This window comes from Sarcophilus harrisii, chromosome 2 (genome assembly GCF_902635505.1).
Source record: "Sarcophilus harrisii chromosome 2, mSarHar1.11, whole genome shotgun sequence".
NCBI classification, from domain to species: Eukaryota; Metazoa; Chordata; class Mammalia; order Dasyuromorphia; family Dasyuridae; genus Sarcophilus; species Sarcophilus harrisii.
Genome location: NC_045427.1, coordinates 499,934,945 through 499,948,586, shown reverse-complemented (window position 1 = coordinate 499,948,586; position 13,642 = coordinate 499,934,945). Strand labels below are relative to the sequence as shown.

General features: G+C 34.7%; 1 protein-coding gene across 2 annotated transcripts in view; it reads left to right on the top strand.

Annotated features, from left to right (window-relative positions):
* Positions 1–13,642, top strand: part of FBN1 (fibrillin 1) — a 268,419-nt gene that overhangs the window by 237,681 nt on the left and 17,096 nt on the right. The window contains exons 49-59 of one of the 2 annotated variants that reach the window (XM_031955152.1): positions 1,050–1,175; positions 3,341–3,490; positions 4,082–4,147; positions 4,436–4,552; positions 5,664–5,783; positions 6,533–6,655; positions 7,472–7,603; positions 9,767–9,892; positions 10,535–10,741; positions 12,838–12,963; positions 13,471–13,593. In XM_031955152.1, coding sequence (XP_031811012.1) covers positions 1,050–1,175; positions 3,341–3,490; positions 4,082–4,147; positions 4,436–4,552; positions 5,664–5,783; positions 6,533–6,655; positions 7,472–7,603; positions 9,767–9,892; positions 10,535–10,741; positions 12,838–12,963; positions 13,471–13,593 — 1,416 coding nt within the window. Of the gene's footprint in view, positions 1–1,049; positions 1,176–3,340; positions 3,491–4,081; positions 4,148–4,435; positions 4,553–5,663; positions 5,784–6,532; positions 6,656–7,471; positions 7,604–9,766; positions 9,893–10,307; positions 10,452–10,534; positions 10,742–12,837; positions 12,964–13,470; positions 13,594–13,642 lie in introns of those variants that run through there. The other variant, XM_031955151.1, reaches the window with a different exon arrangement.

Here is a 13,642-nt window from a genome sequence, read left to right as displayed (position 1 = left end):
CTTGGCACATTTTATAGAAGTTAAACTTTTCCCTGTGAAGGAGCCAATTTTGATTTATCCTACACAAAGCAATACTGCTAAATCCTTCTACATTTAGTTTTCATTTTACTGTTTCATGACCAGTTGAACTTAAACAATAGAAAGAAGCAGATATCCCTGCTATCAACAGTACTGTTTGCAATATCATGGAATCTATAGACATACAGGGCTAGAGAAGACCATAGGAGGCCATGGCCTGGTACTTTCAAATGAGCAAATCATGTACACTCAACAAATGAATGCCTGAGTTAGAATTCACTTTTGAATTTTAGAATATCAAAGCTGACAGGATTATATATCCTGTATATAATTCAAATCTCCATTTTATAGGTGAGGAAACTTTGGTTCAAACACCCCAGATAATTTTACCCAAGCCATGGAGTGGCACTAAAATGCTGGTGTGCTTTCTGCTGCTCTAGTGCTTTCTCCATACTGCTTGGACTGTGATGTACATGGGGCACCACAAGGTTTTCTTTTGTCACAGAAAAGCTATTTGTGTTTCACCTAACAAAAGTGGATTCTTTCTTCAGGGCCAGCACATGTGGCTCCAGATTAGACTTTACAGTAACCCTGAAGCCATTGCATTCTCTGTGGGTGTGGGTATGGGTGCTAGGCCACAGTTAGTCCAGTAGTGGCCCCCCCCCGAGGGGCTGCTTGCTTGGCTCTGAGGCCCGGAGGGGTCTAGTGAGCACACACTGGGGAGTCTAAAGAACTAAGTGAATCATCATGGGAAGAAAAAGTGGACCATAATGCACAGGAAACCTTCATGTTTTCATCTAAATGAAGCTATGCAACTGAGGCTGAGAGGCAGGCAGTCTTTACAGAGCAAAGAAAAAACACTGATTTTAGAGTCAAAGGAGTAAAAGTCCTGTCTCTGTTGTTCAGTGTTTGTGTAGTTACTTCAGAGGCCTTTCTACATTGGCCTCCAAAGAAGCCTATTGGAGAAAATCGAGTATTTAGATTTTTTTTGGTTCTGTTTAGAAATAATCTAATGTGTGTGATTCTTTTAGATATTGATGAGTGTGTGGAAGAGCCAGAAATCTGTGCCTTAGGCACCTGCAGTAACACTCCAGGCAGCTTCAAATGTCTCTGTCCAGAAGGTTTTTCATTATCCTCTACTGGAAGAAGATGCCAAGGTAAGTGACTTTAAGGATTTATCCCCTGTCCCAGTATCCGTGAGATTAAAAATTATCTTGTCCAAAATTTGGGGTTGATTTGTACTCCAGGAACACCAAAAGTTAAGCCCTCTCCACCTCTGCTAATACAGATGCTAACTTTTTAGATATGCTCTTCAGTTTTTCACTTGAGTTGGATTTCTTGGCTTTTAAAAAAGTTCAATTATAAGTCTCAAGATCAACTTTCTTGATCCATTGAGTGATTCCACCAAAAAAGTAACCTGCCTTTTACAAGCAACATACCTAAAATGACTACATGTTCAAAAAAGTTTTTTAAAATTTTTTTCCCTTTTGTTTTACTGAAAAGTTAAAAATAATTGAATAAAATAACAATAATTTTTTTGTCTATATGGTACCACATTACCAATCTAATTGAATGTTCACTTTTTGAGCAGTGATGTTGGTATTATGTAGTCAGAATAATAAAAATAAATAACAGCAGGTTCTTCTAATTCCTACCACCACCAATTAAATATTTTTGGCTTGTAATCTGGGTGTTTTTTGGTCTATATGACCCAAGATAAAGCAGATAAATGCTAGGCCCATCCCCTCTATTTTGTGCTATACCAACAAGACCTGTGTTGGAAAAGAAAACCATGAGGCAGGTGTGAATTAACCAATGTGGCAGGCCACAGGAAAAAATTTTAAAACATTAATTCAATTTGTGCTGGACTGTCACAGAACAAGTGAACTCTGAAGAAAGAATAAAGCCAGCTGGCAGTAGCCCTTGCACAGGCTTAGCTACAGAAGGCAGAGCCAGTAGGAAGGATAGGAAGCAAAGAAAGTGACTCCTGTTTGTTCTCATAAAATTCTAGAGGTTGGGGAAGCCCTTATTGAGTTTAACCGTAGACAGGAGCAAAACGATTTCTCCAATAAAAGTCATCTTTGATTAATAAGCCAATTTAGAGGGAAGAATACCACAAGGCAATACATAAAACTCTTACAGTGCACCAAAAAAAAAAAAAAAAAAAAAAAAACATAGCCAAGGCAACAGGAGCTGCTGCTCCCATTGTCAGGATGATGTCACATGATCTGTGCTCCTATATCATGTAGACATACACACTGCAAGAACATAAACTAAGAAGGAACTAAGCCAGGCTCACATTTTTGATTGCAGAAGAAGTCATAGAAACCAGTAGATAATTTTAGAAACCCGTTAACCCATTTTTAAATGTATCCTTCTTCAGCAATGCAGATAGAGTTGAGTCCTCAAGTTACTAAGAAACCTCATATTGTTGAATATGATAGGAAGTAGTTGCTTCTGTGGCTGACTTGTTCTACTTATCTGCCATTCCTTTTTGTAAAGTTAGTAGTTATCTTTTGGCTGACTGCACGGGTCTAGGATCTTAATTTGTATCCTGTGCTTAGGTTGCCCAGAGTAAACAACAGAGTATGTTTTCCCAAATCTATCTTCACCCTATGTGTTTTGCTAAATGTTATCCAGAGTGAGTGTGGTCTGAACTATCAAATGCTGGGATTTTTTTACATAACAAGTTCATTTTGAAGCCATTGAAAGACTTGAAAATTGACTTATTAGATTTTATTTTTATATCAGTAATACTATTTTATATCTAATATTAGAGATTGGTAAAAAAAGAGAAATAACAAAATTAAGCCTCAAAGATTTATTTAGCAAATTCTTCCAGTACACACAAAATTATATCTTTGATATCTATGATATTAAAGATAAAGATATCTTTAATGGTATCTTTCCACATATAATAAGAGGCAACATGGTATAGTGGGTAGAGAACCAGCCTTAAAACCAGGAATAGCTGTATTCAAACTCTGCCTCTGATTCTGGCAGGTACTGGCTTTGTGACTCTCAGTGCTTGGGATAACTCTCTGAAATTATGACTTATAATCATTTAGGAGTCATAATCATGACATAATAGGTCCAGTCTCTAGCTCATTCTCTATCTTTCTGTACTTTAGTTTAATTAATTTTGAAGGAACTGTTGGCTATAAAAAGCATTATTATGATACTGTAAATTAGGTAATAATATTATTATTGGTTGTTTAAGCAAATCTACAGTGCCTTTGTTTTTAAGTTTTTAAATTTTGTTTTAAGCCTATTAAGCACATATACATGATTATGCTGAAAGGTACTTGAATTTATATTGCAGACTTAAGAATGAGCTACTGCTATGCGAAGTTTGAAGGAGGCAAATGTTCATCTCCTAAATCCAGAAATCATTCCAAACAAGAATGTTGCTGCGCCTTAAAGGGAGAAGGTTGGGGGGACCCATGTGAGCTGTGTCCTACTGAGCCAGATGGTAAATCCTTATATCTGTTTAATTCCTTGTGCAGTATACAACAGACTACCCATGAAAATAAAAGCTAGGCAACCAAAAATTGTTTACCCTGGGGGAAATGAGGTTATTTAATTTGATCATATAGGTCATTAAAGGCAAGAGGCATTGTAGCATAGTACATAAAGAATTCCTGGTATCAAGAAGAAATGGGTTCAAAAGTACATGGCTATGTTACCTCAAGCAAATCACTTAATCTCTATATACCTCAATCAATTTTATACTTCTAAATCACATACTGGGTAAGATTTTCACTGAAAACTTTCTTTGTGTCTATGTATATTTCTCGTTATGATTCTTAGGGAGGAGAAGGGTCATATTTCATTATTCAGACATTTATAGATCCTTGGAGAGATACAAAGATTAATAAGACCCATCTCCTGTTTCTAACATAATTAAAATATAGTAAAAGAATTTTTAGTATTTTGATTGAAAAAAAACAGCTTAATTCCTTTGGGGATGTCAGAAAGATAACTATTTTGTCAAAAATGCAAAATGGCTCAGCTAGTAATTGTAACTGACATGTAAATGAACAAGTTTTCATCTCATTTGCAGAAGCATTTCGTCAAATCTGCCCATATGGAAGTGGTATCATTGTTGGACCTGATGATACTCGTATTGGTAAGTGTTGCATATTTGTCCTGTTAGTTGATTTTTTTAGTAATATCCAGCAGTTTCTACTTCTTGTTCCTTTTCCCAGTTGTTTGAATTCCCTTATAACACAGGTATATATCAATGTTGGGAAATTAAACTCTTCGGTATCAAATTTGGGCCATTATTACCTTTTTATCGAGGTCAATTAAAATTTTCTTTTCCCATTGTCTGAAAATCCAAAGCATAAAATGCAGGCTTCTCCCATTTAACCCCCTTTTTTATCCTATTATTTATGCTCTTTCTCCTTTGGTTAAGATATGGATGAATGCAAAGAACCTGATATCTGCAAATATGGCCAATGTATCAACACAGATGGTTCCTACCGCTGCGAGTGTCCTTTTGGGTATATCCTCCATGGAGTTGAGTGTGTAGGTGGGTAATAAATTATCTTCTTCTGTAGCAATTTTCTAAATGTAAAACTAAAATCACACAGCTAGAATTGACATGAGTCATCTGAACAAGGTTACTTATTAACCTTGGATAGTTTAATATAGAGCAATGATGTCAAACTGCAATAGGAATAGTTCCCTGTTGGCTTCATACTGACTTGGAAAATCACAAATTAACATTATCTGTATTGGGTTGTTTTTTTATTTATGTTGTTAAATGTTTCCCAATTAAAATTTTATGTAGTTTCTATCTAGGGAGCTATGATCCCTTGAGTTTGACATCTCTGGTGTAGAGTTTAAAATTTTAGGCTGGTATAGAGAGACCTCATTTTCCTTATCTGTCAAATAGGAATGATAATAGCACCTACTTGACAAGGTTTTTGTGAGGGTCAGATTAAAATTATATGTGTATATATATATATATATATATATATATATATATATATATAAAGCATTGTAAAACTGTTAGTCATTATTAATATGAAAACAGGAAGGAAAAGTTTATTTTTGAAACATTGTTAAAAAATTCAAAATATTGTTAATATTGAAATTTTCATTCTTGTATATATACATATATACACATATGATTTAGATTAGAACTCAAAATTCAGTTCATTTAGGGATAAAAGATCATATACCCAATGTAAATATCTTTAAACCATCTAAGTACAAAATCAAAGAATGCCTATATTAAAAACCTGTGGTTTTTTAAATCTAATTAGCTTGAGATGGTATCTAAAATTAAACCTATCAATTTCAGGATTTCAAATGGATATATTATTCATCTTTAAAATTGTAGAAATATAAAGTGTTCATCTATATGTTAAAGAAAGAAAAAACCTCACTGAATTACTTGGCAAGAGCACCAAATTCTAATTTTCAATCTGCCACAAATTCTCTTCATTAGGCCATAGCAGTCTTCAAAATTCGAGGAATCCCTTCAACATGACTTTTGATTTTCTTTCAGAATAAAGCTCTTAGAAATGAAATGCAGTCTAGCAACACTAGATTCTTAAAATGAAAGGCATTATATGAGTTGAAATTACTATTACTGTAATTCGTCCTGTTTTAAATGTGTTCCTGATACCTTACAGATACCGATGAATGTTCGGTGGGTAATCCTTGTGGAAATGGAACGTGCAAGAACGTTATTGGAGGTTTTGAATGTACCTGTGAGGAAGGGTTTGAGCCAGGTCCCATGATGACATGTGAAGGTAAGTGCCGCGCTCTCTCACGTGCTCGCTCTTTCTCTCTCTTTCTCTCGTTCTCGTTCTCTCTCTCTCTCTCTCTCTGTCTCTTTCTCTCATTCTCTCAGTAATAAATGTCTTTCATTGTATGACATAATCCACATAAGCATAAAGGATGGTTTAATATAAGGAAAACTATTAGCATAATTTATCATACCAATAACAAAAATAAATAAAATCATGATTATACCAACAGATGCAGAAAAAGTTCTTAATAAAATACAACACCCATTCCTATTAAAAACAAAACACTTAAAAGCATAGATATAAATGGATTTCCCTTAAAATGATAAAAAGCATCTACCCAAAACCATCAGCCAATATTATTTTTAATGAGGATAAGCTGGAAGCCTTCCAAGTAAGATCAGGAGTGAAACAAAGGTGCCCATTATCGCCAATATTATTCAGTATTGTATTAGAAATATTAGTTATTGCAGTAAAAGAAGAAAAAGAAATTGAAAGAATTAGAATGAGGAAATAAAACTCTCTATAGTTGATATACTCATATCATTTATATAGATGAGAATTCTGGAGAATCAAGTAAAATGCTAGTTGAAATAATCAACTACTTTAGCAAAGTTACAAGATAAAAAAAATTAGTTTAAAAATACAAGAAAAAAAAGAATTTGTTTTTAGTGATTCTGTTCATTTTTGAAGACAGTGAATTTCTTTTTGTTCATCTTTGTGTCCCATGATTTTGCCTCATTCTCTTACAGATATCAATGAATGTGCTCAGAATCCTCTGCTCTGTGCCTTCCGATGTGTAAACACTTATGGGTCATATGAATGCAAATGTCCGACTGGTTACGTTCTTAGAGAAGACAGGAGAATGTGCAAAGGTATGAAACTGACCAGGATTCATGGATGTAATATTCAACCTCTGTTGAATTGTAAGCTGCTAACAATATAAGATAGTGTTACCACTGCTGCAACACTGTAGCACAGAGGGTCTTAAGCAAGGCAGAGGAATGTCCCAAAATACGGACTTTTCCATTTTCTACCTGTTTTAGCCATGGGCTTTCTCCCTCTTCATGATAAGTAGCCCTATTTCATTGTAGCATAATTTTGGACTAGAAGAGAAAGTGAGCAGTAGGAAGGAGATAAAGAAACAGGAAGAGGAAATAAAAACATTAGGACAGAAAAATCCAAGAGGAAGATAACAAAGAAAAAGGAAAGGAAGGGGAGAGGATTTGGTGGTTTGAGGAGGGGAAATTATATTGTGACCATATGTCTAGTTTAGGAAAGTTTTCACTGCATAACAAAATAAGTTTCAGTTCAGTGAGTCCATATTGAGCATTTACTCTTTGTCTAGGACCATGGCTTGGTAAATGTAGAAAGTAGATGTTATAATCCTTGTTATAAAGTAGCTTATAATCTAGTTGAAAATCTGGTTATTATGCTATCATTTAATTTGTCCATTCATTCAATAACTATTAATAAAAATCTACTAGGCATAATGCAAAGAAGCTTATAACTGTGTTTTTAAAGTTAAAAGGCTTATGAAAAACTCTTTGCTCCTTACAGTTTTTATAACTGAAATGAAAATAATTTGTCATTTCATAATCACACACCTCATAATCATCATATAAATAAAAGTGGCACCATATTTAGTGATGCACTCATGATGGCAGTTCATAGTTGATAATCTGTTGCAGATGAGAATGAATGTGAAGAAGGAAAGCATGACTGTGCTGAGAAACAAATGGAGTGCAAGAACCTAATTGGCACATATATGTGCATCTGTGGTCCTGGCTACCAACGAAGACCTGATGGAGAGGGTTGCATAGGTAAGTTAAATTCTGTTAGAGAAAAATCAAGTGCTTCAGATGAACAAGTGAATATGGAAAGAGACCAGATTCAGCATTCTGAGCATAGGCATATCTTAACTTGTAGGCACACCTTTTTTGGACAAAAATGATTTTCTCCTACCAAGAGCTTTTTTGGCTACTTTCCCTAAACAGCCAACTATCCAACCCCTCCCCCACCAACTCTCATGGTTGTTCATATTCAGATCTGTTCTGGAGAATTGTATTCGGTTCTGAGAGCCAAGGAAGATATTGATAAACTGGAAAAAGTAGTCTTATGATGAATAGCCTTGTATCTGGTATTCAGACATTGATTAAAGGATTGGGGGATGTTTAGAAGGGAGAAGAAAAAAACTTGAGGGCATGGGGCAAAGTGGTTGGGAGGGGTGGTGTATAGTAGCCAACTTCCAAGATTTGAATAGCCCTCATATTTAAGAGGGACTCAGTTTGTTCTCTTTGGCTCCAAATGGAAAAACTTGGGAGCAGTGGAAGGAACTTACAAAGATGCAAACTTTGATTTGATATTAGGAAAAATTTGCTAATGATTGGAAATGAGACTGCATTGAGAAGTAGTTTGTTCCTTTCATTGGACATCTTCAAAAAAAAGACTGTAGAGAGAATATTTTTCTACATATGGCTTGGAATAAATGTTGACCAATAAAGTCCCTTCTTACATTGATCCCACTCAGCAATGCCAAATGATATAACATTAGCTCTGGATTCAAAGGACATGTATTCAAAATCCTGTTTTTGCCATTTACTACCTGTGTGAAAACACTTAACCTCCTTGAGCTTCTGTTTCCTTATATCTTAAATGAGAAGGTTAGACTAGATTACTTCTAGGATTTCTTCCAAGTTTACAATCTATGATTCTGTGGTAGAAGTAAGCTCCATAGGCTTAAAGTTTTAAGTGAACCATTGGCCAAATTAATGAATGAAAGAGTGAAAAAGAATTTCTTAAGTACTTACTATTGTCAGGTGTTCTGCTAAACACTTGGGATACAGTAGAACAAGCAGGACATTGTCTGCTCTCAAGAAGTTTTCATTCTTGCTTGGAGAAGACAACGTTGGTAGCAGTCGTGGGACAATACAGTGGGATTTCTTGACTTTAGGATGGGATTTGGTATTATGATTATACACATATACATTAAAACAGTATAAGTACAAAGCTATAGAAGATTCTCTAAGGCAAACATTGTTTTTAAGTTTATTTTTCCTGAGCTTTCATGTCACTTCTTCAATGTTGCCCCATAAGAATATTAGCATTTCCTGGTTACATGACATTATGACTTTAAAAGAATCATCATTCATTTGTTTATCACTGGTTAAACCCTTCTCTGGACAAAGTATTCTACTAGGCATTAAGGAAAATAAAAAGCTTATAAATATATAAACATAAAGTTTAGATAAGAAACTGTGTCTGCTCACATGGCACTTTGGGTCTAGTAAAAGGGGCAGAGAAACATGTCTGGAGTCCCTTCCACCACTCTGGGCTTCTTGGATGCTGTCACCATACTGCTTGACTTTCTCACCCTCTTATCTGTCTGTCTCTTGGAATTAATGTAGAGGAAATCTTTATAAGCAGGTTATTTTGCCTCATTTGCACATAGCCTAAAATTGAGCAACATTCTCTAGATAGAGACAAAATGAGACTTGATTAATTTAATATTTAAGAACAGCAGGTAGTATAGTGGATGGAGCATCAGGGCTGGAGGCAGGAAGACCTGAGTTCACATCTAGCTTTAGGCACTTAATCTCTATGTCTGTCCCATTTTTTTCATCTTTAAATAGGAATAATAATAGCACTTACCTCCCAAGGTAAGGTTGTGAGGATCAAATGAGAAAATAATCATAAATGCTTAGCTCAGTGCCTGGCACAAAGTAAGTGCTATATACTTAATCATTATTACTACCTTAAAAGTAATGTATACAATAACTTAACTCTGAATGATTGAATTAGTTTAAATAACCAGCAGCTTAATATTAACTCCTCCTGTATGATTATTCTGACAAAGTAGTGAATATCCTTGTTTAAAAAAGGTTTATCTTTAAAGCACCTCATTAGATTCGCTGCTTAAAATTATTCTTTGACAAAGTACAAAACCTCCCCTCTTTTGTTTTTGGTCCTTTGATTCAATTAAATAGATGAGAATGAATGTCAGACCAAGCCAGGAATCTGTGAAAATGGACGGTGCCTCAATACCAGAGGAAGCTATACATGCGAGTGCAATGATGGTTTCACAGCTAGCCCTGCTCAAGATGAGTGTCTTGGTAAGTGTCTGGGCAATGCTTTCATGAAATTAGCTCTCTTTCAAGCGAGAGATCTGGGTTCCTTAGGCAAACATGGGCTGAAGTTAAACTGTCTGTAATAGCCAGAGTTAAAAGCATTAATCTTTTGTGGATAATTCAGTGAGTTTAGCACCTCCCTGCCATTGAATTCTTCCTTTGCTAATTGTGTCGCATAATTTGATTGCAATTTCTTCCTAAGCTGCCTGTCTAGTCTTCCATGATTAGTATCAGTTTCTATGTGCTACTCTGCATCTTTCTGTTGTAGCTCAAAGATATGATAGTTATATTCCCTCTTTTTTTAGGTGCAAATAGAACTGTAATCCCTCCCAGGCTGAATCTGATATCTGCCCCTTCCTGCTCTCTTACTGAATTTCTTGTATCATTTGTTTTCCCTCAGACGTCATCTTTTCTCTCTTGCTGCTGTTTCCAGCTTTTCACTCTCATTTCTTCTGGCCCAGGGTTAAGTATGCTTCCTTTTCATTTCTTTTGTTTGTTTGTTTTGTTTTTAATATCTGACTAAATTCCTGATATCCAATGACTTTTATGAGAGTATCATCCCTAAAATAATACCCCTCTTCCCCTCCAACTCCTCACCCCCACCCCAAAATATGATGTATCTTATAGACAACCGAGAAGGATACTGCTTCACTGAAGTTCTACAAAGCATGTGTCAGATTGGATCAAGTAACAGAAATCCGGTCACCAAATCTGAGTGTTGCTGTGATGGTGGGAGAGGCTGGGGCCCCCACTGTGAGATCTGCCCATTCCAGGGCACTGTAGCCTTTAAAAAACTTTGCCCTCATGGCCGAGGATTCATGACCAATGGAGCAGGTATTCAGATTTCTAAAGTATTTTTTAGGGAATTTTTCTTTCTTATGTTTATTTTTTAAAGGCAACTAGATAAGAAAATGAAAAATAATGTATAAGTTATATTATAAAATTAAACTTAAAAATAAATAAAAGTTACAAAAAATAAATATAAAAATACAGTTATAAAATTAAATAAGTTATAAAATAAACAATAAAGCATGTATAAGTTATATCAGCTATAAATCTGAAACCAAGAAAATTTTTCATTACATAGGTAATATAGGTATTAGGGGATCACATGGTTAAAATAGCTGATAAGCACCTGCTTTTTTTTTTTAACATATAAGTAGCCCTCAACTTTCAATATTCTTAATATTTGCTTGGAAATTACTTTGTAACTAAAAATATACTTTCTCATGGAAACAGTGTAAACATTTACTATTTGTATGACCCTAAGCAAGTTGTTTAAACTCTTTAGGTCTCAAATTTCCTCAGCTATAAAAAGAGAGAGTTAGTCTAGATGACCATATCTATTTCTTCCATTTTGTATCCTTTCACTCTTCCAGGACAATCTGTAACCTTCTTAAAGTATTTGTGCTTTGCTGTACATCAGCAAGAAAAAAAAAAGAGGAAGAAATGATAATAGTTGCAGTGCTAGTCATTTCTCAAAATATAAGAAAGTTTTTTTTTTAAATTTAACTTATAAAAAGATAGAAGTTGGTAGACCTAAGATATATGGGCTGTTTCAAGGACTCTTAAGAGATAGATGCTTCTGACGTCTTATATCTCATTTCATCACAAACTTGATGATTTTCCTTTTTCCCAACTCAATTGTACCACTAGTGTTATTATGATTATCAGCTGCCATTTGAGTCATGGCAGGTCTTTAAAATGGAATGAAAGCAAAAGGAAGGGTAGAATATCTTAAGGTAATTGAGTAAGAGGTAGAATTGAGGAGAGGAGGCTAACCAGGAAATTTGTGTCCAATCATGAGAGCTAGAATTAACTGATCAGATTGATGAGTGAGCAAAGAGTGGGAAAAGGTGAGAAAGTTAAGTGCAAAATCTCCCTAGGATAAAATGACAAAAAAGATATATTTGGTCATATGATTTTCCTTCCCACCCACTAGGGTATACACTTTTCCTAGGATAGTTTAGTTGTGTGAGGTAACCAAGTAGAGTATGTAAGCCTACAACTAGGGACAAAGGGTTTTGACATATTTGTAAGTTGGATATTCCCTGGGAATGTCTGTGTTTATATTCCAACCCATTGAGTTCAGAAAATCCCTTAGGGATCAAGTATAGTGGTGATGGGTATTCGGCCAGACTTTTGATATTTACTTTCTTTTTATCTTTTGTCATATACACAAATTGTAGTCTTTTATACTTAGCACGTTCTGGACACTCTAATCCCACTCAGGGTACTCACTTAACTAAATGCCCAGGCGAAACTCTCAAAAACTTTTCAAAATCACTTTGCTCACCAGTAAAGCACCTTTCTTATAGACCTGCCTCATAAGATGGAAGGGATCTATATAAACTCCTGAGCAATATCCAAAGTGCTTCATCTTTTATTTCCCTCAATATTACATAGGTTGGATAATATTTTCACTTTTATTTTTAGTTCTAATTCTAAACAATTAAAAAGCAGTAGGATTTTTTTTTTCACATTTTCAGTATACACATACATTCTGAATATGCTGGGAAAAAGTGATATTTGTTTTTTTGCTTACAAATCTTACTTTAATGAAGTGGTATTTAAGATCATAAGGGGACAAGTGAAATCGAATGGGATGTAATGGAAATAGTGAGGCAAATATCTTTAATACCAATTATCAATATATATTTCACTGTTTCACAATCTAAATTTGCATTATCTAAAAGTACATCTCGTTACCTATTAACTTGAGAATTATTATTGTATAAGAAATCATTTGCTTTCTTTTCAGTTAGTTGTTCATTGTTAAAGATTAAATTTATACTTTCCTTTCAGCATTGCTTTTTAGACATAAAGTGTAGTTTCTTTAGTAAAAAATCCCAGTATTTTGCAAAGTAAACACTAACATTGTCCTATTTGTGTTTTCTTCCTTGATTTTATCAAATTTCATTAAATCATAGATATTGATGAATGCAAGGTTATTCATGACGTTTGCCGGAATGGAGAATGTGTTAATGAGAGAGGATCCTACCATTGCAATTGTAATACTGGCTATACTCCAGATATCACTGGCACCACCTGTGTAGGTAGGTGATTTTGTTACTGAGAACTTGCACATCTATTCAAGTGAAGAAAAAGACCAGCAAACTGGAAAAAAAACCCTCTCTTAAGGTAGCCTGTGTTATTCCATTGCAAATAAGGTCTATAAATGGGAGAGAAAGAAAAAAAGTATTTGGTTTAAAGTCTTAGTGGAGAGTTGGGTCTGGAGTCAGGAAGACCTGAATTCAAAATTTGCTTCAGAAATTTATGAGCTTTGTGACCCTGACAAGTCATTTAACTTCTCTTTGCCTCAGTTTACTTGTCTGTAAATAAGGGAAATAACAGCACCTACTTCCCAGGATTGTTGTGAAAATCAAATGGAATAATGTTTATGAAGCATTTAGCAAATAAAGTGCCTGGCACATAGTAGACCCTATATAAATGCTTTTCCCCTTCCCCTTATTTTCTCTTTCTTTTCCTTCATAAAATATTCTATTTTTAGATTTGGTTGATATCTTATATCAAAAAGTCAAACTGTTTTTCTTTCACAATAGATCTAAATGAGTGTAACCAGGCTCCCAAACCCTGCAATTTCATATGCAAAAACACAGAAGGGAGTTACCAGTGTTCCTGTCCAAAGGGATACATCCTTCAGGAGGATGGGAGAAGCTGCAAAGGTAAAAATAGACTTTTTTTCCTTTGTTTCACTTATTTTTTTACCTGCCA